The following is a 21829-nucleotide window of genomic DNA, read 5'->3' as shown; positions in this document are numbered from 1 at the left end:
TGAGCCGCTATAGTCTTAAGAACAGCTGTTACGAGGAGAGTCAAAACCCCCTAAGAGAAGGCTACAGTAGAATTCGCCTTCACTATGCGCTAAATCGTCATTATCATCATCTGTCATTGTTAGTTATACTGCAAGATGAACAATGGACATTTCTCCCGTTTATTTTTCTTTAACTTAAATGTCCAATGTTAGGTGTTCCATCCTGCCCCGGTGAAGGTTCTAATCCCATCTCTCCACCTAGTTATCTGCGTCATGTTAGTGTACTCCATCCTGCCCCGGTGAAGGTTCTAATTCCATCTCTCCACCTGGTTCTCTGCGTCATGTTAGTGTACTCCATCCTGCCCCGGTGAAGGTTCTAATCCCATCTCCACCTGGTTCTCTGCGTCATGTTAGTGTACTCCATCCTGCCCCGGTGAAGGTTCTAATGCCATCTCCACCTGGTTCTCTGCGTCATGTTAGTGTGTTCCATCCTGCCCCGGTGAAGGTTCTAATTCCATCTCTCCACCTGGTTCTCTGCGTCATGTTAGTGTGTTCCATCCTGCCCCGGTGAAGGTTCTAATCCCATCTCCACCTGGTTCTCTGCGTCATGTTAGTGTACTCCATCCTGCCCCGGTGAAGGTTCTAATTCCATCTCTCCACCTGGTTCTCTGCGTCATGTTAGTGTACTCCATCCTGCCCCGGTGAAAGTTCTAATCCCATCTCTCCGCCTGGTCCTGTGCTTGTAGTAATAACAGTGTACTCAATCCTGTTTTCACAAAGGCCATAGTTTCATATTCTAAGACACTCCCTCCTTTCACATCAACTATTTCCAAAGGCCAAAAAGTAGATCAGTCGGGTTCCAATGAGCGTTTCTTGAGAGTCATGGTACAGAGGAAGGGTCACACTACCACCAGGGTCATTAAACCACTGAAAATGCGCAAAGCTACTACGAAAGCCTTGTCAAATATGTGAGCTCGGGCGCCGAAATGTTCAAGAATGTGACCCCTCTGGTCTGACTCAGCCCTGACACTACAATTCCTGGGTCACTTAGGTCGGCCATTTGTCAGCATTTCCACGCCTAATCTGACCTCAGACTTACTAGGTCATTAAAACTACCAATGGAAATACTGACACAGCAACCTCTACGAAAGCCTTATCATATGTGTGTGTGTGTGTGTGTGTGTGTGTGTGTGTGTGTGTGTGTGTGTGTGTGTGTGTGTGTGTGAAATAATTAGAAATACGGTCCCTGGTCGTACTAACGTTAGATAATATGTATAATAGCAGATGTTTCTTGTAGTCTGATTCCCAAAGTCTTGCCTAGCTTGTCAGACGCATTCTTAAGCCTTGCCAACTCTCTCTCTCTCTCTCTCTCTCTCTCTCTCTCTCTCTCTCTCTCTCTCGTTCTGGGAGTGTGAAAGAAAGGAGAAAGAAGAGGAAATGAAGGGAGAGAGAGAGAGAGAGAGAGAGAGAGAGAGAGAGAGAGAGAGAGAGAGACGACTTACATATAATCCTAGTTTGGGCAATGCGGTGAATAAGAAATCTTAGCTATTTTAGTACTTCAGTAACTTTCTCTCTCTCTCTCTCTCTCTCTCTCTCTCTCTCTCTCTCTCTCTCTCTCTCTCTCTCTCTCTCTCTCTCTCTCTCTCTCTCTCTCTATCTATCTATCTATCTATCTATCTGTCTATCTATCTATTATCGCTACTTTCTTGCTAACTATCCGTCGTCGTCTTCTCCTTTTTCCTCTTCCCTGCTTCCTTTTATCTCTTTTATCTGCTTCTGTTTCTTTATTCAATTCCTTGTTAGATATCTCCTATCGCTACTTTCCTGCTAAATGGCTGCCTTCTTTCTCTCTCTGCCCTTCCCCCTTCTTCCTCTCTTCTCCCTGTCATGTCGCACGCGTGGCTCCCAGGCGTTACGTGGAGCGCGAGGGAGAGAGTGGGTTCCAGCGTGGAGGTCGGGCTGGGTGGGGCGCCTACTCGTGGCAGTGACCGGTTTGTATACCTCAATGCAAGGTTGCCAGAGTCGCTGTTTCCCCCCTACGCCCCCACACCCACCCACAACAGGCCTTTTCCCTTTCGAGGTCTTGCGGGAAATTTTAGGAAGACGCGGTTTGGTTATGGGATTGGGCTATTTTTTTTTTTTTCCGTCATGCCGCTCGTAAAGTAATTGATGTTTTATGGTATAGGTCCTTTCCCAGGTTTCTCCAGGTACCCATTAATCAACCAACCCGAAAGTGCTTACTGACTGGGCCGGGAATTGAACCCAGGGTTGCGGATTCGTATATAGGCATGCTAATCTCTGCACCACAAGGACGCACATATGGTAGCCCGTATCTTGCATTTAAAAGGCTTATTTAGACGCAGTACCATAGCCAGCACGTGCGAGCTTTGCAGGTCGCGGGGTAATAATGATCCACATATTAAAACTTTATGGACTTGTATTTGACATGGGTAACTTTATCCTTGGTGTAACTTTATCCATGACTTCGTATATCATTCATTTAAAAGGCTCATTTAGACGCCGTATCATAACCAGCACGTGCGGTTTTACAGGTCTCGGGGGTAATAATGCCCTATATATTAAGACCTTACGGACCTGTTCTTGACATGGGGTAACTTATCTATGACTTCTTATATTCTTCATTTAAAAGACTCATTTATACGCAGTACCAGTTAACCATAGCCAGCACGTGCGGGTTTTGCAGGCCCCGGGGTATTGCTCCATTTATTAAAACCTTACGGACCTGTTCTTGACATGGGGTAACTTATCTATGACTTCTTATATCCTGCATTTAAAAGACTCATTTATACGCAGTACCATTTCACCATAGCCAGCACGTGCGGGTTTCGGGGTAATAATGCTCCATATATTACTAAAACCTTACGGACCTGTTCTTGATGTGGGGTAACTTTATCGATGACTTGGCAACACAGCTTCACTCTTCACTCTCACCTGCTTACCATTCACCGCCGCGACCACCACCACCACCAGCACTACCGCCACCACCAGCGCATCCACCAGCTGTGTCTTCCGTCCCCTCGCGCCCCTTATCTCGCTGCCTTAGTCGAAGCATTCCGGCTGTCGTGTTGCGCTTAGAGCCATGGGGAAGAAACAGAGGACCGGGAAACAGAGCCCAGAGCCAGAGGACATTAGTAGAGGTCCAGGTGTGTGGTGGGGGTGCTTGTGATAGAGTTTATTGAAGGAAAAAAAATGTGATTGTTTGTGTGTTGGAAAGTGTTTATAATGAAATGAAAAGAACGTGTTAAAAGGGTCATGGGATTGGGGAGAGGGACTGAATGGGGACAATATGGGTGGTGTGTGTGTGTGTGTGTGTGTGTGTGTGTGAGTGTGTGTGTGTGTCTGTGTGTGTGTGTGTGTGTGCTCAGTGCTTGCAAATATTATATACTACAGTTTCTCCAAATATTTTACTGATTCACTTTTATTATTTACATTTTTATTATTATTTTTATTATATTTTGATTATATTTTTATTATATTTATGAGCATACTTTTGAGGGGAGACACAACCATATGCAAGACGTGTGTGTATATGTGTGTGTGTGTGTGTGTGTGAATTGATATTATCCTAGCACCCGACAGCACGGACCTCATGAATCTGAAAGGGTAAAGGTATAAGAGAGAGAGAGAGAGAGAGAGAGAGAGAGAGAGAATGCTGGGTTGTGTCAGAGGAGGATCAGATTAGAAAGTAGAAGGCATAGGATCATCATGCAGAATTGGGGCTGATTTGGAACTACATTCTCTCTCTCTCTCTCTCTCTCTCTCTCTCTCTCTCTCTCTCTCTCTCGATAGATAGATAGATAGATAGATAGATAGATAGATAGATAGATACCGTAATTAAGATATATGTATGTATGTATATATTTTTTTTATCAACACAGCATAACAGGTGATAAAGATTCAAAGAGTGACAATACATGATTTTATTTTATTTTTTTCGTCCTCTCTCTCTCCTCTTCAATACTCTCATATGTTGTCCAGTGCTTTGTCTGATGTTTGATTCCTTCCCTTGATCTACTGTACAAGGACCTGATCTGGTTTCCTTGCAGTATCTAACGTTGTAAATAATGACCCAGTGTTCTGAATGAATGACCCGATATGCTGAAAAATGACCCAATCTCCGTCCTTTACAATGGTTGACCTGATCTACCGAATAATGACCTGATATAGTTTCCTTGCAGTGGCTAACGTACTGAATGACTTGACCCTCTGCATAATGACGCGATCCTCTGACTAATGACCCGATCTTTCTTTGCAGTGGTTGACCTGATCTACTGGCGCGATGTGAAGAAGACCGGGGTGGTTTTCGGGGGCCTGATGGTCATCCTGCTGTCCCTGGCCTACCTCTCCCTCATCTCCGTGGTCTCCTACACCTCCCTGGCCATCCTCTCCGGCACCATCACCTTCAGGGTCTACAAGAACATCATGCAAGCTGTCCAGAAGTCCCAGGATGGACACCCCTTCAAGTAAGTCACATTTGCAGCTGTTTTTTATTAGCTAAGTCACATTTCCAGCTGGTCTTTATTAGCTAAGTCACATTTGCAGCTGTTCTTTATTAGCTAAGTCACATTTGCAGCTGTTCTTTATTAGCTAAGTCACATTTGCAGCTGTTCTTTATTAGCTAAGTCACATTTGCAGCTGTTCTTTATTAGCTAAGTCACATTTGCAGCTGTTCTTTATTAGCTAAGTCACATTTGCAGCTGTTCTTTATTAGTTGTCACATTTGCAGTAGTTAAGTCAGTCACATTTGCAGTAGTTAAGTCAGTCACATTTGCAGTAGTTAAGTCAGTCACATTTGCAGTAGTTAAGTCAGTCACATTTGCAGTTATTCTTTACTTGTTCACGTAAGTCACATTTCTATCTTTTTAATTTATTTTTTTCCTGCTTTAAGTTCTACATATTTTTTTCTGTACCTTTTCAATTCTTTTCTATGTTTTTTTTATAATTTTCACTTCTTTTTCCATCTTAATTTTTAGTTCTTTTTCTCTATATAATTTTTCAGCTCCTTTTTTTCATGTTATTTTCAGTTTTATTTTCTCTATTTTGTTCAGTTCTTTTTCTGTTATCTTTTTTAGTTTCTTTCTATATTCTTTTCAGTCCTTTTTCAATTGCCTTTTTTTCAGTTCTCTTCTATATCCTTTCAGTCCATTTTCTCTGTTTACATCACTCTGTATTCTCCGTCCATATCTCTTATAAACAAAGACTTACATGTGTGTGTGTGTGTGTGTGTTTCAGGGGCATCCTGGAGAAGGACACCAACCTGCCAGCGGACAAGGTTCACGAGGCCACAGACGTCATCGTGAAGCAGATCAACTCCACCGTCTCGGAACTCAAGCGGCTCTTCCTTGTGGAGGACCTCGTGGACTCTGTCAAGGTGAATCTTTCTGTTTGGCAACCTCAGAACATATGTTGGTCTTTACGAGTTATCCTGAGGTGACTTTACATTGCTATCTGTCTGCCTATCTGAAATCTGCTTGGTGAAATGGACACGGTAGGATCTTGTGACGTTAGCAAGACTTACTGTGTCCTCTCAGCCCCCTATTGCCCTCTGTCACAACCAGATCGCTTCTATCCAATTTGTCCAATCCACTAATAAGTTAATACAAAGCTATTAAGCCTCCTCTTCACCTCCTTTCCTCATGTGTAATACTATTGTGTGTGTGTGTGTGTAGTCTTGCTAAGTATGGTCCATCTTCCTCAGTTTGGCTGCCTGCTGTGGTGTCTGACGTACCTTGGCTCCTGGTTCAACGGCCTCACTCTGGTCATCCTGGCTGTGGTGGCGCTGTTCTCGCTGCCCAAGGTGTACGAGCAGAACCAGGCACAGATTGACCAGTACGTCGGCCTTGTTCGCACACAGGTCAACGATGTTATGTCCAAGTAAGTGACTCTTGTTGATGTTCGTATTTCTTAGTTTTTCAGTTTCTTTTGATGTGTTGATGTACTCTCCCCCCCCCATCTTGTTCCTCCTAAGTCAACTATATCATTGGCTTATGGGGTTGATTCTCATACACAAGATTGCCTTTTGAACAAGAGCAACTTTTACACAAGATTAAATTTTTTGCACAAGAACGACTTTTACGTAAGATCAAAATTAACACAGGAATGACTTTTACACAAGATTAGCAAAGCACAGGATGAACTTTCAACACAGGACCAACCATTACTAACATGAGACTGCCATTTCCACTAACTGGGAGGCTGCACGCTTACACTATCAGTCCTTATACGAAGATCAACTTTTACGTAAGATCAAAATTAACACAGGAATGATTTTTACACAAGCTCAGCACAACACAGGATCATTTTTTCACACAAGACCAACCAATACTAAATCAAGACTGCCATTTCCACTAACTAGGAGGCTGCACGCTTACACTATCAGTCTTTATATGAAGATTGACTTACGTAAGGGCAAAATTAACACAGGAATGACTTTTATACAAGCTCAGCAGAACACAGGATCATTTTTTCACACAAGACCAACCAATACTAAATCAAGTCTGCCATTTCCGCTAACTGGGAGGCTGCACGCTTACCCTCTCAGTATACGAAGATTGACTTTTATGTAAGATCAGAGTTAACACAGGAATGACTTTTACACAAGTTCACCACAGCACAGGATAATTTTTTCACACAAGACTAAGCAATACTAAATCAAGTCTGCCATTTCCGCTAACTGGGAGGCTGCACGCTTACACTATCAGTCTTTATATGAAGATTGACTTTTATGTAAGGTCAGAATTAACACAGGAATGAATTTTACACAAGCTCACCACAGCACAGGATTATTTTTTCACACAAGACCAACCAATACTAACATGAGACTGCCATTTACGGTAACTAGGAGGCTGCACGCTTACACTATCAGTCTTTATATGAAGATTGATTTTTACGTAAGGGCAAAATTAACACAGGAATGAATTTTACACAAGCTCACCACCGCACAGGACCATATTTTCACACAAGACTAACCAATACTAAATCGAGACTGCCATTTCTGCTAACTGGGAGGCTGCACGCTTACACTATCAGTCTTTTTACGAAGATCGACTTTTACGTAAGATCAAAATTAACACAGGAATGACTTTTACACAAGCTCACTACAGCACGGGATTATTTTTTCACACAAGATCAACCAATATTAAATCGAGACTGCCATTTCCGCTAACTGGGAGGCTGCACGCTTACACTATCAGTATACAAAGATTGACTTTTACCTAAGGGCGAAATTAAGACGAGAATGACTTTTACATAAGCTCAGCACAACACAGGATAATTTTTTCACACAAGACTAACCAATACTAAATCAAGACTGCCATTTCCGCTAACTGGGAGGCTGCACGCTTACACTCTCAGTATACGAAGATTGACTTTTACGTAGGATCAACACAACACAGGAACAACTTTCAACACAGGACCAACCAATGCTCACACCAGACCCACATTTCCGCTAGCTGTAAGGCCGCATGCTCGCCCCTGGACGTACTTCAAGCCTCGCCGCTTTGCCATTTTCAGGGTGAAGGCCGCCCTCCCCATCGGCAACAAGGAGAAGTCCCAGTAAGGTAGCGTGAGGTGAGGAAGAAGCGTCATCGTGTGATATCCTGCGTGTGCATCTGTGTCGTATGCTACATCGACTGCCGGAGCTTTCATTCTCTGGCGTCCGCACCAACAACTCGTGACATCCGTGTACTATAACAGTGTGAAAAGTGTGACCTGACCTGACCCTGCCTGCCTGCCTGCTGCCGGGAAGTCGACCTGACCTTGCGTCACCGTGGCGAAATGTGTGTGCACCTTACCTCCCCTTCCCTCCCCCTCCCCTCCCTCCCTTCACTGTATATCACGCTGGGGAATGTGTGTGTCTGGTAACAATGCCATTATTAAATGTTTTGATAGTACTATTGTCAATACTTGTTATCTAGCTGATGTTTCATTATATCTCATATCTTTTAAATAAACAAGTGTGTATTAGTCTATTTTAGAATTATGGAAGAACCCAGCAGCAACCCACAAGGGAGGACTTACTAGATGATGACAGGTTACTTGTGTATGAAGGGAGAGCAGCAGACTACCACCTGGGCAATGTATGTGTGTGTGTGTGTGTGTGTGTACAGGCACCTTCAGCTGGCGATGTAACTAGTGCTATGGGAAGGTAATGCTCAGTGAGTGATCCTTTGCCTTGTCTCTATAATCATTTCACCAGCAAGTCACTGAATGGGGTAAGACACAGGCAAGTCATTGATGCAGGACTCCCAGCTGATGATGTTATTAGTGCTAGAGCAAGATGATGATGGCGTGAGGTCCTGCATTGTCACTATAATCAGATTCTCACTATTGCTTGCTTGTCTTGAGGGATTAATGGGTTTGGCGTGAGTAGCGTATGTGAGGTATGATCTGGTGTGTGAGGTGGTGGTGGTGGTGGTGTTGCGGAGGCTGCCCTCAAGGATATCGTGGGGCCAGCCGACCAACCAAGAGATGATTTACTCCACTGTATAGTCACTGCATTACTGTTCTCTGTAGGATAATGATAATGATTTCCCTTTGATTTTGAATATTAGAACTGTGAGAAGTGTACCAAGGATATTGTGTTTTTCAGTTCACCCACACCCTGTTCTAATACCAAGCTTCATAATGGCTGTTTTCGGGTTCATGTAGAAAGCCGCCGACTAGTTTGTGTGTGAGAGATCTGATTGCCAGTTGTCAAGTCTTCTACGATCTGTCCTTATTATTTTTACTCACCTCGGAAAACTCTTTGACTGTAGAATTGGTTCCTTTTTCTTCTCAAGTGTTGTACTCACGGACACTTTTATAAATGATATGCAAATAGCTTCTTTTGATTTTTATGGACTTATTCATCAATCTCCTGTAAATGTATGTATGGAAAACGTACGTATATATATTTTGATGGGTGTTTATTCATCTGTAGCTTGAGAGACGTGGGTTGGTTCATAGATAATCAGTGCATTTTGCTTGCCGTCACTGGTAACGCAAAGCTTATGATGTATTTCGCACTACTACCCGGACTTCACCGTACGTCAGGTGTGCTAGCCGGTCCCCACACGCACTAACCATTCCACTCAGTACTCGGATAAACTCAAATAAACAGAAGAAATTCTCTGATATTGAACCGACGTGTTAGAATGAACTGTTACCGAAATACAGAAACCTTATCAATCTTTATTTTGATGGTAAGGCTTAAAATTCGAGCTGACGTGTGAGAACGAACCATTGACAAAGTAAAGTAAGCTTATATCAATCTTTATTTTGACAGTATTGTATGAGATTGACGATAAAAGACTATAGTGTTAATGGATATCGAAACCAATGGATGTAACCTTCTCACTTGCCTAGAGATGAGAGTGAACAAACATACTCATACACACCTGATGCTCTGACTGATAGTGGCTCAGGGTTATGACACAGTTATTACAAGAGGCAGCACTGATAATGGATATATTCTAATGATATTATCAACAGTGGCTAATTTAACTCATTAGCTGTTTTTTTCTAATTTTCCCTTGATGCCCTTTCATGGATCTCACTAATAATAATAACAGAAGAAGGTAAAGAGGGATTCCTACCCATAAGACTACCTTGGAACCCTTGGATATTCTAGTTAACAGACCATCCCTTTCCCTTATCAATAATCCAATTTATTTTCACACCTCAGTTTTAAGTTTTTCCGGGCAATATTTTGTCTTGAAGTGAGAATAATAATAATAATAGCCCTTAGATATTCTAGTTAACAGACCCTCCCTTCCCCTTACCAATAATCCGCAAGCAAACCAGTTCATTTTCACACGTCGGTTAAGTATTTCTGAGTAGCATTTTGTCTTGAGGTGATAATAAGGGATTTCTACTCATAAGATTACCCTCAGTATTTCCGAGCGGCATTTTGCATCCTGAAGCGAGTACTAAGTGGAGTGGTTGACGTGTGTGTGTGTACAGACTGGTCACTGCACTCACCCAACAACTCTCCAGTGAACCGTTCGTAACCAGTACATCCACTTCGGTTGTGTTGACATAGTGAGTCCCTTGACGACGCCGACCTGAGTTTCGTGATTGTGTTGACGCCCACCTTTGAGTCGATAAAACTTATACTACATACTGTGCTGTGCTGGCTTCATCGTTGTTGAGATGCAAAAACAGTAATTCTTTATTTATATCTGGGAAATGGGTCTAAAAAAAAATACATATAAAAGCTTACAAAAAAATACGTCAAGACTGTTTTCTAAATACCTTAAGTGTTCTTTCATATTGCATAACATTACTGTCACAAACAAACAAAAAAAAAACAGTAAAAATCTGCTGTACTACCAAATAAAACGTCAATGATTTAAGACACCTATTTTTTTCTGGCAAGACTGCAATGTGGGAGGGACTCGGCCTAGCATGAACCACCAAAAGCCTTGAACCGGGCATCCAGTACTCTGTCATCCGCAACCCATGATCCTCGGTGCGTTTCTAGAGGCTTACAGATCCACTTGGCAGCCACCACACTTGGCAGTCATGTATAACAGCCATTGTTATGCAGAAAATCTTTCTTTGGTCAGAATTGATTAAGTTTCCCATTCAATTCTTTACCTCTTCTCTGTGTACTATCCTTAACATATCCTAACTACTTGTATCCTAACTAATTTTATATTTTTCCCTCTCTTCTCTTTCTCTGACACACAGTTCCACTTACTAGATTACTATATTACTACTAATTACTAAAGCTACAATGAAACAAGATCACAGTGTTTCAGTTTGTAATTTTTTATTCACAAAAATATCCTTACTCTAAGTGTACTAATGAGCAGTACATGTATACAAAAATTCTTTTCTTTACATACATCATAAATAAACAGAGAATGATTCATAACCTCGACGTTGCCTCAGAGGAAATACTAACAGTTTGATGTGAAATCCAGAAGCTGGTGTCTTGAAAATGTAACTTATGACACTCCTTGAGACATTTTCTTAACCCTTAGACGGCGGCAATATTTGAAGAGTAGCTCCCCAAAAATGAATGGTCTATGTATAGTCACTGCCGACCCTAGGACCGTAGCATAAATATAGTTACACCACATAATAAACGTTTTAACTATCGTCTATATATAGCTTCTACCACAATCTGGAAGTGTTATATTTCTGCCAAACAAAACTGACTCAGTTTTGGACAGTCTATATGTAGTTCCACCGCCGTCTAAGAGTTAATAGCAAAGAATGACTGATGAAATAACAGAAAAAAGGATGCAACATTGATGACCCAAAGAAAATACGAGATACTTGAATGACTTAGGCCGATATCCTCAAACATTTAGGGGCTGACACACCCACATTTGGTACAACTTTCATAGACGTTGTGTGGGTGTTTCCATGGGTAGTTTTACAAGCCTAGCATATGTTTCCCATTAGTTGAGAGCTAAAACATCTGAGAATATGGGTGTGTCTTGGAAAGCTGGTACTGGAAAAACTCTACTTGGGGTATTTCTTTTGTCTTTCTTAATGGTAGAGACAACCAAGGGAAGAAACACAATGAATGCCTCCTAACAAGAAAACAAAGGAGGTACTTGTATGACGCCTTTGGGCACTCCTTAAGCCTTTCTTTTACAGTAAGGAAGACAAAATATGACTAAGATGCAACTAGGGAAGAAAAATATGTCCAGAAAACAATGAATGAATGTTCCCTAGCAAGAAAACACAGGAGGTACTTGTATGACACCTTTGGGCACTCCTTCAGCCCTTCTTTTACAGTAAGGAAGACAAAATATGACTAAGATGCAACTAGGGAAGAAAAATACATCCAGAAAACAATGAATGAATGCCCTCTAGCAAGAAAACAGAGGAGGTACTTGTATGACACCTTTGGGCACTCCTTCAGCCTTTCTTTTACGGTAAGGAAGACAAAATATGACTTAAGATGCAACTAGGGAAGAAAAATATGTCCAGAAAACAATGAATGAATGCCCTCTAGCAAGAAAACAGAGGAGGTACTTGTATGACACTTTTGGGCACTCCTTACGCCTTTTTTTTACAGTAAGGAAGACAGGACCAAGGATGAAACAGTACGACAAAAGATGCAACTAACCACTCCTCAACAGATGACAGGAGATATGTAACACACAATCATAAGCCTCGGAAAGTAAACATTGAAAACACGCTTCCTTCAGCATTCCTTTTGGTTCATTTTCTTTACGGCGAAGAAGAGAAATGAAGAGCGAAATCAAAGGGACGATAGGACACATGTAACACAATCATAAGCCTCATAAATACAAAAAAACACTACACTTGACAGTCATTTCAGCTCATACTCTTCAATAAAGGAAAGAAATTAAGCAAAATTAACAAGATGGCAAGAGATACGTGACCCTTCAAAAGCAAATAATGAAAAAACGCAACACTTGGCATTTCCTTGAGCTCATAATCTTCAACAGAGGAGAGAAATGGACCTAAATTATATACATGGCAAGAGACACATGACCTGGGAAAGCAAATATTGAAAAAACGCTACATTTCGCATTTCCTTGAGCTCGTAATCTTCAATAGAGGAGAGAAATGGACCTAAATGTAAAGATTGCAAGAGACACATGACCTGGGAAAGCAAATATTGAAAAAAACGCTACATTTTGCATTTCCTTGAGCTCGTAATCTTCAGTAGAGGAGATAAATGGACCTAAATGTAAAGATTGCAAGAGATACATGACCTGGGAAAGCAAATATTGAAAAAAACACTGCATTTCACATTTCCTTGAGCTCGTAATCTTCAGTAGAGGAGATAAATGGACCTAAATGTAAAGACTGCAAGAGATACATGACCTGGGAAAGCAAATATTGAAAAAACACTGCATTTCACATTTCCTTGAGCTCGTAATCTTCAGTAGAGGAGAGAAATGGACCTAAATTAAAATGACATGACCATGGAAAGTAACTATTCAAAAACACTACACTCGACATGTCTTTTGGCAAGGGAGAGAGGGATGATGAGAAGCTAATAAATCAAATATGTCTGTTCTTGTCTCCTTAGTAACTTCATCTTGTGCTCCCAAACTTCCTTTCCTATCCCCACCAAGTTAGTCTCCTTCCTTCTTCCAAAATCTTATAAAATCAAATAAGTCAATTCATCCTCAACCATCCTGCTTCCCCTAACCAACACTCACTAATTCTGTGCCTTGGAGAACTTGAGCAGAAGTCGCGTGAACTCCTGGAGGGTACAGTCGGTGCGGATGGCCTCAGGGTCGAAATGCGTGCGGCTGGCTTTGTGGTGAGCCCGGCGGAGGTAGTCGACGACACGCTTGATCTTGCCGAGGTCATGCCCTGTAGAAGAGACGGAAATTGACACAGTTAGGTTAGTAATAGCAGTAATAGAGGTGGTTGTAGTGGTGGTGGTAGTAGTAGTAGTAGTAGTAGTAGTAGTAGTAGTAGTAGTAGCATAGCAGGTCACCTCTCCTGAAATTGACACAGTTAGGTTAGTTGTAGCAGTAATAGACGTGGTTGTAGTGGTGGTAGTAGTAGTAGTAGTAGTAGTAGTAGTAGTAGTAGTAGTAATAGTAGTAGTATAGCGTAGCAGGTCACTTCTCCTGAAATTGACCTCTGTTGGCCACTCCTCTTAACCCTTTTTATAGTTTTTTTTTTTCATTATTGTTTGCTTTTTTTTTTTCCCTTGAAGCAAAAAATGAAAAACTAACGACACTAACCTTTGGGTGAATGCCGATGAAGGTTGAAATAGAACGCCGGCGACCTCAACACCGCGTCGTAGTCTCTCCTGGCTCTCTTGGGCAACCTCTGTCCGTCATCCTCCTCCTCTTCCTCGTCCTCCACCTCCTCCTCCCTTTCCTCCTCCTCCTCCTCGTCCTCCTCCTCTTCCTCCACTCGTGCAGGCTTGTCTTCCGCTACTCCACTCACTGTGTTCTCCTTGCCCTCAGTTTCTGTGTTATCCGCTCCCAGTTCCTCCTTGCACTTCGCTTCATTCACTATCGTCTGTGTGAATATGCATAATTGTTAGGCTAGTCACACACACACAAGTTCCATTGATATCATTTCTACCTACACTACAAGCTCTCCCTTCTACAATACGCTAAGCCCAAAGCGCTGTTCCTCGGGTATTACCTGGAGGAGGGTGATCACTTTGTGTGGGAGCTGCAGGTTGGTGGCTTGGGTCAGCATGGACTGGCAGAAGCTGGCGTCAAATATCTCATCACACCACACAGGCCCAAGCTCCACCGACAGCCTGGTGCCTAGCTTACTGCGGCAGTCACACGAGAGCAGAGAGTACGGCTCCTCTGTGCGTGTGAGACGGAAATGACGGCAGGAGTTATAGAGGGTAATAATAATAATATGAGACTTTGATCTGACATATAGAGTGTGCCACTGACAGCGTACTACTGTAGTCATTGGAGAGCAGAGTACGGCTCCTCTGTATGTGAGACAGAAATGACGGCAGGAGTTTTAGAGGGTAATAATAATAATATGAGACTTTGATCTGCCATATAGAGAGTGCCACTGACAGCGTACTACTGTAGTCGTATGAGAGTAGAGTACGGCTCCTCTGTGTGTGTGAGACGGAAATGATGGCAGGAGTTATTGAGGGTAATAATGATAATATAAGACTTTGAACTGCCATGTAGTTTAAAAAAGAGGGTGCCATTGGCAGGCTAACCTAATGATAATAATGACACTTCCAGCTACCATACAGTTTAAAAAAGAAAGAGAGGGGAAAAACACCCTAAACAAAACACTCACCTTTGGGGTCAACTGTTTTGGCTACCAAATAATTTAAAAAAGGAGGAAATGGAGAAAAACAAAGGAAAAACAGACCCTAAGCAAGACACTTACCTATAGGGTACACAGTTTCAGCTACCATATAGTTAGAAAAAATGACCCTAAACCAGACACTCACCTATGGGGTACACAGTTTCGGGATAGAACGCTCGGTCCTCGCAGACACAGCAGTGGATGACGCGACGGATCTTTCTGACGCACCGATTGGCTGCCGTTGGACCCCTGAGCACCCTGACCATTACCGTGATGAAGCTCTTGAGGGCAATGCAGCAGAGGACCTCCACGCCCTTGTTGCTCTTAGCGGCAGCTCTGGGGGCGAGGGGGAATAGGGTCGGGTGAGAGAGAAGACACAAAAGACATTCCATCAACCACTTAACTGCGGATTTCCTACAAGTAGACCTCACCAAGCTACAGGAATGGAACAAAAAGTGGACACAGCCTCTCCCAGCTCCCTCATTCGCCTCTGCATAGCACTGCCGGACAGGGGGAGAAATTCTGCTAAGGCTTCACCACTCTGCTTGCATCCTTATGTTTAATACTAAGCCCATAACAGAAGCTTATAGAAGGCACTCTCTGGCTATCTATTAATCCCTTGACTGTGGATTTCCTACGTACAAGAAGACATCACCAAGCTACAGGAATGGATCAAAAAGTGGCTCCTACAATTCAATGAAGAAAAATGTAAAGTCCTGAACCTTGGGAGGGGATCTCCAGCATACCAACACCACATGGGAAACACTTCACTATCCACCACAGAAGCTGAGAAAGACCTGGGAGTATATGTTACCAGGCTACCAGTGAAGGCGAAATCTGTGCCAATCGCAACAGACGGGTTAAGCAAGAAAAAGAGGAACGACATGATGTTTTCAATCCGATTCTTTATTTTTTCTCATTATTTATTGTTTGTAGAGGCTTATTGATTCATTGGGCAGCCATCACACTTACCAGTCACGTATATCAGCATGTATTAACTCATAATAAAACACAAATAAGAACAATAACAACAAAAACAGCCGCCTACCTCACCACGCTGCCCAAGACAAGCCTGGCGGCCAGCTCTTTCACATAGGACGTCTTCACCATGTAGCCGCCATAGTTTCTCAGAGTGACGTCCGCCGCCTTGCCGTACAGCGCCGCGTCGTCTGTGGAGGTGATGGCAAGGACGCTGTGCTTGGGGGCATTGCGAAAGGCTGCATCCAGGTAGTGAACCGATGACCCATAGCAGTCCAGGAACCTAGTGTAAGGGTACAGCCATCTGTCGCTTAGTATTATTGTCACTATTAGAGATTTACATAGAGATTCAGACCGCACAGACTCTATGATCCAGACTAGATGATCTGTCCTTAACCCGGTAGCAGTGGGGATCATGTTTCTTAATGGTCCCCCCAAGCGAGAAAAATGCGAAAAAATCACCCCTCACACAAACCATTTCATAATATGTATCAAAGTATTTGTGATCAGATTATGTATCATCTATTTTGGGGGGGTTAAATCATGGCACAAATTTGGCCCGTTGCTGCTACGCTACACGGTAAAGCCACAAATTTGGTCCGTTGCTGCTACCGGGTTAAACCGAAGTGAAATTATGTTAATCAAATGGCACCAAGACTTTGCATTTCTACTATATTAAATGTTAAGTTGAAGGAAGTGTCGGTTGAGCTTGTTTTGAAAGGAGTCGGTTGTGTTGCACTGGAGAGAGAGAGCGAGAGAGAGAGAGAGACATAGCCAGCCGTCATTTATTACTATCAATATTACTCTTTCTATATACTATGTATGTCAATTCTTTCTAAGGTTATATATTTGAACTAGATATATGGTAGTAGCAGTAGTAGTAGTAGTAGTAGTAGGAGTTAGAGTATAATTGTAGTAGAAGTAGTATAATTGCTACTACCACCTTCCTCTCTACAACACGAGGCACTCACACAAAGTCGAAGGGTCGCTGGAGGAGCAAGACACTGACGTCCTCGGTGGTGACGGTGACGTCCAGCTTGTTAGTGGCGGCGTTGGCGGTGATCCTCTCCTTGGCCGCTGGTAGCTGGTCGTTGATGGTCACGGCAACCTGGCAAACAGTACCGTCACCCTCGTAAATAAACCGCCTGAGACATTCATCAGTGAATCCAAGATTTTTAGCTGAGGAAATTTATCATCAAGTGGTGTGCCTTTTGGTATAATAATTGCCTTCATCATGCTAGGGTGTGCGTTCAGAAATCTCCTTTTTAAACCTGAATTCATACTAGTATTATTACAACTATTATGGAGAAAGACCATGAAAGGGGATCAAGGGAAAATAAAAAACTGACATCAACGGCGGCAGACAAGGATACGGATGATAAAACAGATGTTAGAGTAAGAAGAATAACAGAAAAGGTGGACAAAACAACACCTGATGAGTTAACAAATTGCAAACACTAGATTACTGGCCCAGGGTCACTCACCTCTGGAAGATGCCTCGCCCAGGTGAGGCCAGAGACACCAGTGGCTCCGAGGGCATCAAGACACCTCACTTGGGCGTTGGTACACAGGCCAGACTCCTTGAACGCCATCAGAGCACACAGCACCAGCGACCTGCCGACACACACACACAGACACTATTATTAAAAAGAGGAGGTGAGGTCAGGGAGCCTAGGTCACAAGAAAATGCAAGAGGGAATGTCTCAATGCCACAAAAAAGTACAGTATTATCCATAGAAATTAAAACAGGATATACAAGCTTGTCTGTGTCCTGTAAATACATGATTAGGTAAAACGACTATAGTTAATCTAGGTCACAAATTTAGGTCACAAAAGAAAAAAATGTCTCAATGCCACAAAAAAGTACAGTATTATCCATAGAAAATAAACGGGATATACAAGCTTGTCTCTGCCCTCTAAAAACACAGTAAGGTAATAATACTGTAGTTTACCCATGCGAATCCTCACCTCCTTACCTATAGAAATCATGTGTGCCAAGGCTGTATACATAAATTTAATGGCTTTTTTATTCTATGATTTTCTGTGGTTTATTATGCATTTCCTCACCTGTTGACGAGCATCTCCGAGTTATACATGACCTCATTCTTCTTGGGGGCGTGGCAAGTGCCCTGAATGTTGATCCTGATGCCATTCTCCTCCACCTCATCACTCATGCTTACTGGTAGATGCTGCAGCCCGCCCGGCCACACACCTCAGCACACCTGCCAGAGCACAACACGCACCTCAGTTAATGGTACAGACTGGTTACATCACTGATATCTTGTTTCTTATATAACCCCTTGACTACAGATTTCCTACAAGAAGACATCACCAAGTTACAGGAGTGGAACAAAAAGTGGCTGCTACAATTCGATGAGGAAAAATGTAGTCCTGCACCTTGGGAGGGGATATCCAGCGTACCAAAACCATATGGGAAACACTCCACTATCCACCACAGAGGCGGAAAAAGACCTGAGAGTAAATGTTACCAGGCTACCAGTGAAGGGATATCCAGCACACCAATACCACATGGGAAACACTCCACTATCCACCACAGAGGCAGAGAAAGACCTGGGAGTATATGTTACCTAGATACCATAGAAAGTCAAATCCGTGCCAATTGCAGCGGACGGGTTAATCAACTGGGAATTACTGACGAAAATGCAGACTAATTTCAAGACACTGACTGTTTATTTCTGGGCAAAATATGATGATTATTTATTACAGAGATAGTTTCATTTAAATTCCCAAGAGGTGGGTATGTATCCCTTCTTCAGCATTAGCCCGTATTGGATTGATTGATTGATTACTTGTGAGTTAAACATGTGTAGGTACATTGCACACTCCCCAGGATGACACAAGAAAGTCCGTAGATTTATTTCCACTGTGGTTCTGCTAATATAAACTAAGGTGTGGATTTAATCCCAAAGGTGATATTACAATGTATAAGAATAATTACTTACAATTACATAAACAGAATAATTCATTGTGGAAATTACAGGCACGTGCAAAACTTACGGTCTAGAATTGTACATAAATTAATTACTTACTTGGAAGACAATGGAGGGCAATGGACATACAGTCCCTTGAGTCTGTCCAAAGAGCATACACGAGGCAAATAAAGGGCATGAGGGGCCTTTCCTATTGGGAGAGGCTCACAAAACTAGGACTTTATTCCCAACAAAGATGCAGAGAAAGATACATTTCCATCTACACATGGAAGATAATAGAAAAAAGGGTACCCAATCCCTCTGATGGCAGTGAAGTTCAACCAGTCTTTAACCAGAGGACTGGTCGCAAGTGTGTGAGGAAACGCCCACCAACGGAAGCACAGGCACGCATCAGAACCCACCTCTCGGCCAGTCTGCTCTACAACGGCCCTAAAAACTTAAAATGCTTGCCGCAAAGAATCCCGGACCTCACCAGCTGCTCTGTGAACCAGCTCACAGCCCGCCTGGACACCTACCTGAGGACAGTTCCTGATGAGCCGCCAATACCTGGGTACACGTCACTCTGCAGAACGGCAAGATATGCATTACCGGACCAAGTGGACCTGCAACACAGGGACAGTGGTCTCGGAGAGAGTGTTGGATCACCATTGCTCTGAGCCATTGCCTTGCAAGACCAACAAGTAAACAAGTAAGTGAGTACCTGGCCTGGCGTTGTCCTGCGAGGGTGTCAGGGGCGTGGCAACTGCCCTGTCGTCCTGAGGGAGGCAGAGGTGAGGCGCCCTGCTTAGTCTTCTTCCTCCTTCAGTGTTTTGGGGTGGTGGTCAGGCCATGGGACCACGCCAAGACCCTGTTAGTGGTGGTCCAAGGGCTTTGTTTGTTTACTTCAAGATTTTTGGGCTTGGTCTTGGCTCTGGTGCCTTACCCTTCCCTTTACTCTTTTTCTCTTTCTTCCTTCTTATTATTCTTCCTGCTTATTCTTCTTCCTCCTTCAGTGTTTTGGGGGAGTGGTCAGGCCATGAGACCACGCCAAGACCCTGTTAATGGTGGTCCAAGGGCTTTCCTCTACTCTTTTTCCCTTTCTCCTTGTTTTCAATATTGCTTTCCCCTTTTCTTGCTTTCCTCCTCCCTTTCCCTCCCCAACTTTTTCTCCCCTTCTCCCATTTCTTCCCCTCCCAATGTTCTCCCTTCTTCCCCCATTCCCCTCCCTCCTCAACTTTCTGTCCCCTTCTCCCATTTCTTCCCCTCCCAATGCTCTCCTTTAATTAATTATTCCCCCTTTCTCCTCCCTCCCCAACTTTCTGTCCCCTTCTCCCATTTCTTTCCCTCCCAATTCCTTTCCTTTCCTTCCCACCCCAACTTCTCCCCTTTCACACATTTCTTCCCCTTCCAATTCCTCTCCTTCCCTTCCCGCCCCAACTTCTCCCCTTTCACACATTTTGTCCCCTCCTCTTATTATCCTGACTGTAGTAGGAAAGAGCTCAATGTTTCGCTCCCTACAACACATTTGTTTTGTTGTAGGATTAATATAATGGGCGTCAGAAAGGACAAAGAATCATATATATGGTGCTACCTACACATGTATTAATAGTTGTACAATCACACTATGTACTGCCTGGAGGTTGGGACGGCATGTTAATTCCTCCTTTCTCCTTTGTTGTATATCTGCAACAATAAACTATCAAGCAATCACTCATTTATAAACTAGCGTGAACTATAAATGAGCCAGTCTCCCCTCAACCTTGATCGCACGTGGAGCTTCTTGCGCGCCCTCCCCCAGAAATCCTTAATTATCGGCGTTATGGCGTGTAATATCGGCGCATTAGTGTGTGTTTCTGCGTGTTGGACATCAGTGTGTGGGTGAGTGTGTTCTGAGAGCCTTGGGACGGAAGGGAGGCGGTAATTTCTATGATATAACTACCTCCCTCATCTCTCCCGTCACCTTGGAGCCAAAATTTCTGGAGCCATTTAATTATTGGTGTATATCCCCCTTACCCCAGCCCCCTCCTGCCCCCCAGCACATGCACCCCCCCAGTCCCAACCCCCAGCATTCCCCAGGCCTCACTGTATAATGTTAGTGTACTTAATCCTGCCCCGGTTAAGTCATTCAGAAATTTCATCTCCCCGCCCCCTCAGCCCCGCCCAGCATTCAGCCCCCATTACCTATACCCAGCCCCCAGCTTTCCCCAGGCCTCTCTGTATGGTGTTAGTGTACTCCATCCTGCCCCGGTTAAGTCTTTCAGAAATTTAATCTCCCCGCTTCATCAGCCCCGCCCAGCATCCAGCCCCTCAGCCCCTAGTCCTTGCCCCCAGCCCCCCAGTACCTGCAGACAGCCCCCTGCATTCCCGTGGCATCTCTGTTTGGTGTTAGTGTACTCCATCCTGCCCCGGTTGTCTTTCAGAAATTTAATCTCCCCGCCTCATCAGCCCCGCCCAGCATCCAGCCCCCAGTCCTTGCCTCCAGCCCCCTATTAACTGTACCCAGGCCCCAGCGTTCCCCAGACCTCACTGTATGGTGTTAGTGTTCTTCATCCTGCCCCGGTTAAGTCTTTCAGTAATTTTATCTCCCCTCCCCCTCAGCCCCGCCCAGCATCCAGCCTCTCAGCCCCCAGTCCTTGCCCCCAGCCCCCCAGCACCTGCACCCAGCACCCAGCACTCCCCAGGCCTCACTGTATGGTGTTTATGTACTCCATCCTGCCCCGGTGAAGGCTGGAGTAATTTCATCTCCCCGCCCCTTCAACCCCGCCCAGCATCCAGGCCCCCAGCCCCCAGCCCTTGCGTCCAGCCCTCTAGTACCTGCAGTCAGCCCCCAGCATTCCCCAGGTCTCACTGTTTGGTGTTAGTGTACTCCATCCTTCCCCGGTTAAGTCTTTCAGTAATTTTATCTCCCCGCCCCCTCAGCCCCGCCCAGCATCCAGCCCCCAGCCCCCCATCAGTGCCCCCCAACCACTTAGCCCTTCTCCAGTGCCCCCAGGCCCCCTCCAGTGCCCCCCAGCCCCCTTCCAGTGCCCCCCAGCCTCCCAGCTCGCGTTCAGCCCCCAGTGGTATTTGTTAATCTTTGTGGATGAGTAACGCTCAGCCAGTCAGTTGTCCATCTTTACTCATACATGGGCGAACCTGCGTCTAAGGAAACCTGCATCAATGTGTGTGCCTGGCAGCCCTTTAAGACCTTG

At 44.0% G+C, this 21829-nt stretch overlaps 2 protein-coding genes and 1 long non-coding RNA gene across 20 annotated transcripts in view; 2 read left to right on the top strand and 1 right to left on the bottom strand.

The window, feature by feature from the left end:
• LOC127008780 (reticulon-1-like) overlaps window positions 1-10334 on the top strand; it is a 54470-nt gene extending 44136 nt beyond the window's left edge. For both annotated transcript variants that reach the window (XM_050881165.1, XM_050881166.1), the window contains 4 exons: window positions 4256-4463; window positions 5233-5371; window positions 5699-5874; window positions 7513-10334. In XM_050881165.1, coding sequence (XP_050737122.1) covers window positions 4256-4463; window positions 5233-5371; window positions 5699-5874; window positions 7513-7558 — 569 coding nt within the window. In that variant the 3' untranslated portion in view covers window positions 7559-10334. The remainder of the gene's footprint in view (window positions 1-4255; window positions 4464-5232; window positions 5372-5698; window positions 5875-7512) is intronic.
• On the top strand, window positions 57-1343 carry LOC127008783 (uncharacterized). 2 transcript variants are annotated; one of them, XR_007761341.1, is made up of 3 exons: window positions 57-192; window positions 260-418; window positions 485-1343. It is a non-coding gene; the product is annotated as an uncharacterized LOC127008783 (long non-coding RNA). The 2 variants fall into 2 exon arrangements; XR_007761340.1 differs by having other exon boundaries at window positions 553-1342.
• LOC127008781 (TRMT1-like protein) lies at window positions 8082-19647 on the bottom strand. 16 transcript variants are annotated; one of them, XR_007761332.1, is made up of 12 exons: window positions 19360-19642; window positions 17776-17930; window positions 17193-17322; window positions 16680-16816; window positions 15779-15991; window positions 14876-15066; window positions 14086-14258; window positions 13674-13956; window positions 12572-13293; window positions 11895-12460; window positions 11702-11752; window positions 8082-11560 (listed from the first exon to the last, which is right to left on the bottom strand). XR_007761332.1 is itself a non-coding variant. In XM_050881167.1 (9 exons), the coding sequence occupies exons 2-9, from the start codon at window positions 17880-17882 to the stop codon at window positions 13136-13138; spliced, it is 1392 nt and encodes a 463-aa protein (XP_050737124.1). In that variant the 5' UTR covers window positions 17883-17930; window positions 19360-19642; the 3' UTR covers window positions 12547-13135. The 16 variants fall into 16 exon arrangements, 1 of the variants encoding a protein (XP_050737124.1); XR_007761328.1 differs by adding an exon at window positions 19175-19261 and having other exon boundaries at window positions 8082-12460; window positions 19360-19647; XR_007761327.1 differs by adding an exon at window positions 19175-19221 and having other exon boundaries at window positions 8082-12460; window positions 19360-19646.
• Between the last annotated feature and the right edge of the window lie 2182 nt (window positions 19648-21829).

Source organism: Eriocheir sinensis, chromosome 38 (assembly GCF_024679095.1).
Source record: "Eriocheir sinensis breed Jianghai 21 chromosome 38, ASM2467909v1, whole genome shotgun sequence".
NCBI lineage: Eukaryota > Metazoa > Arthropoda > Malacostraca > Decapoda > Varunidae > Eriocheir > Eriocheir sinensis.
Note: the sequence above shows the minus strand (reverse complement) of the source record. Positions and strands in the feature narration are given on the sequence as shown.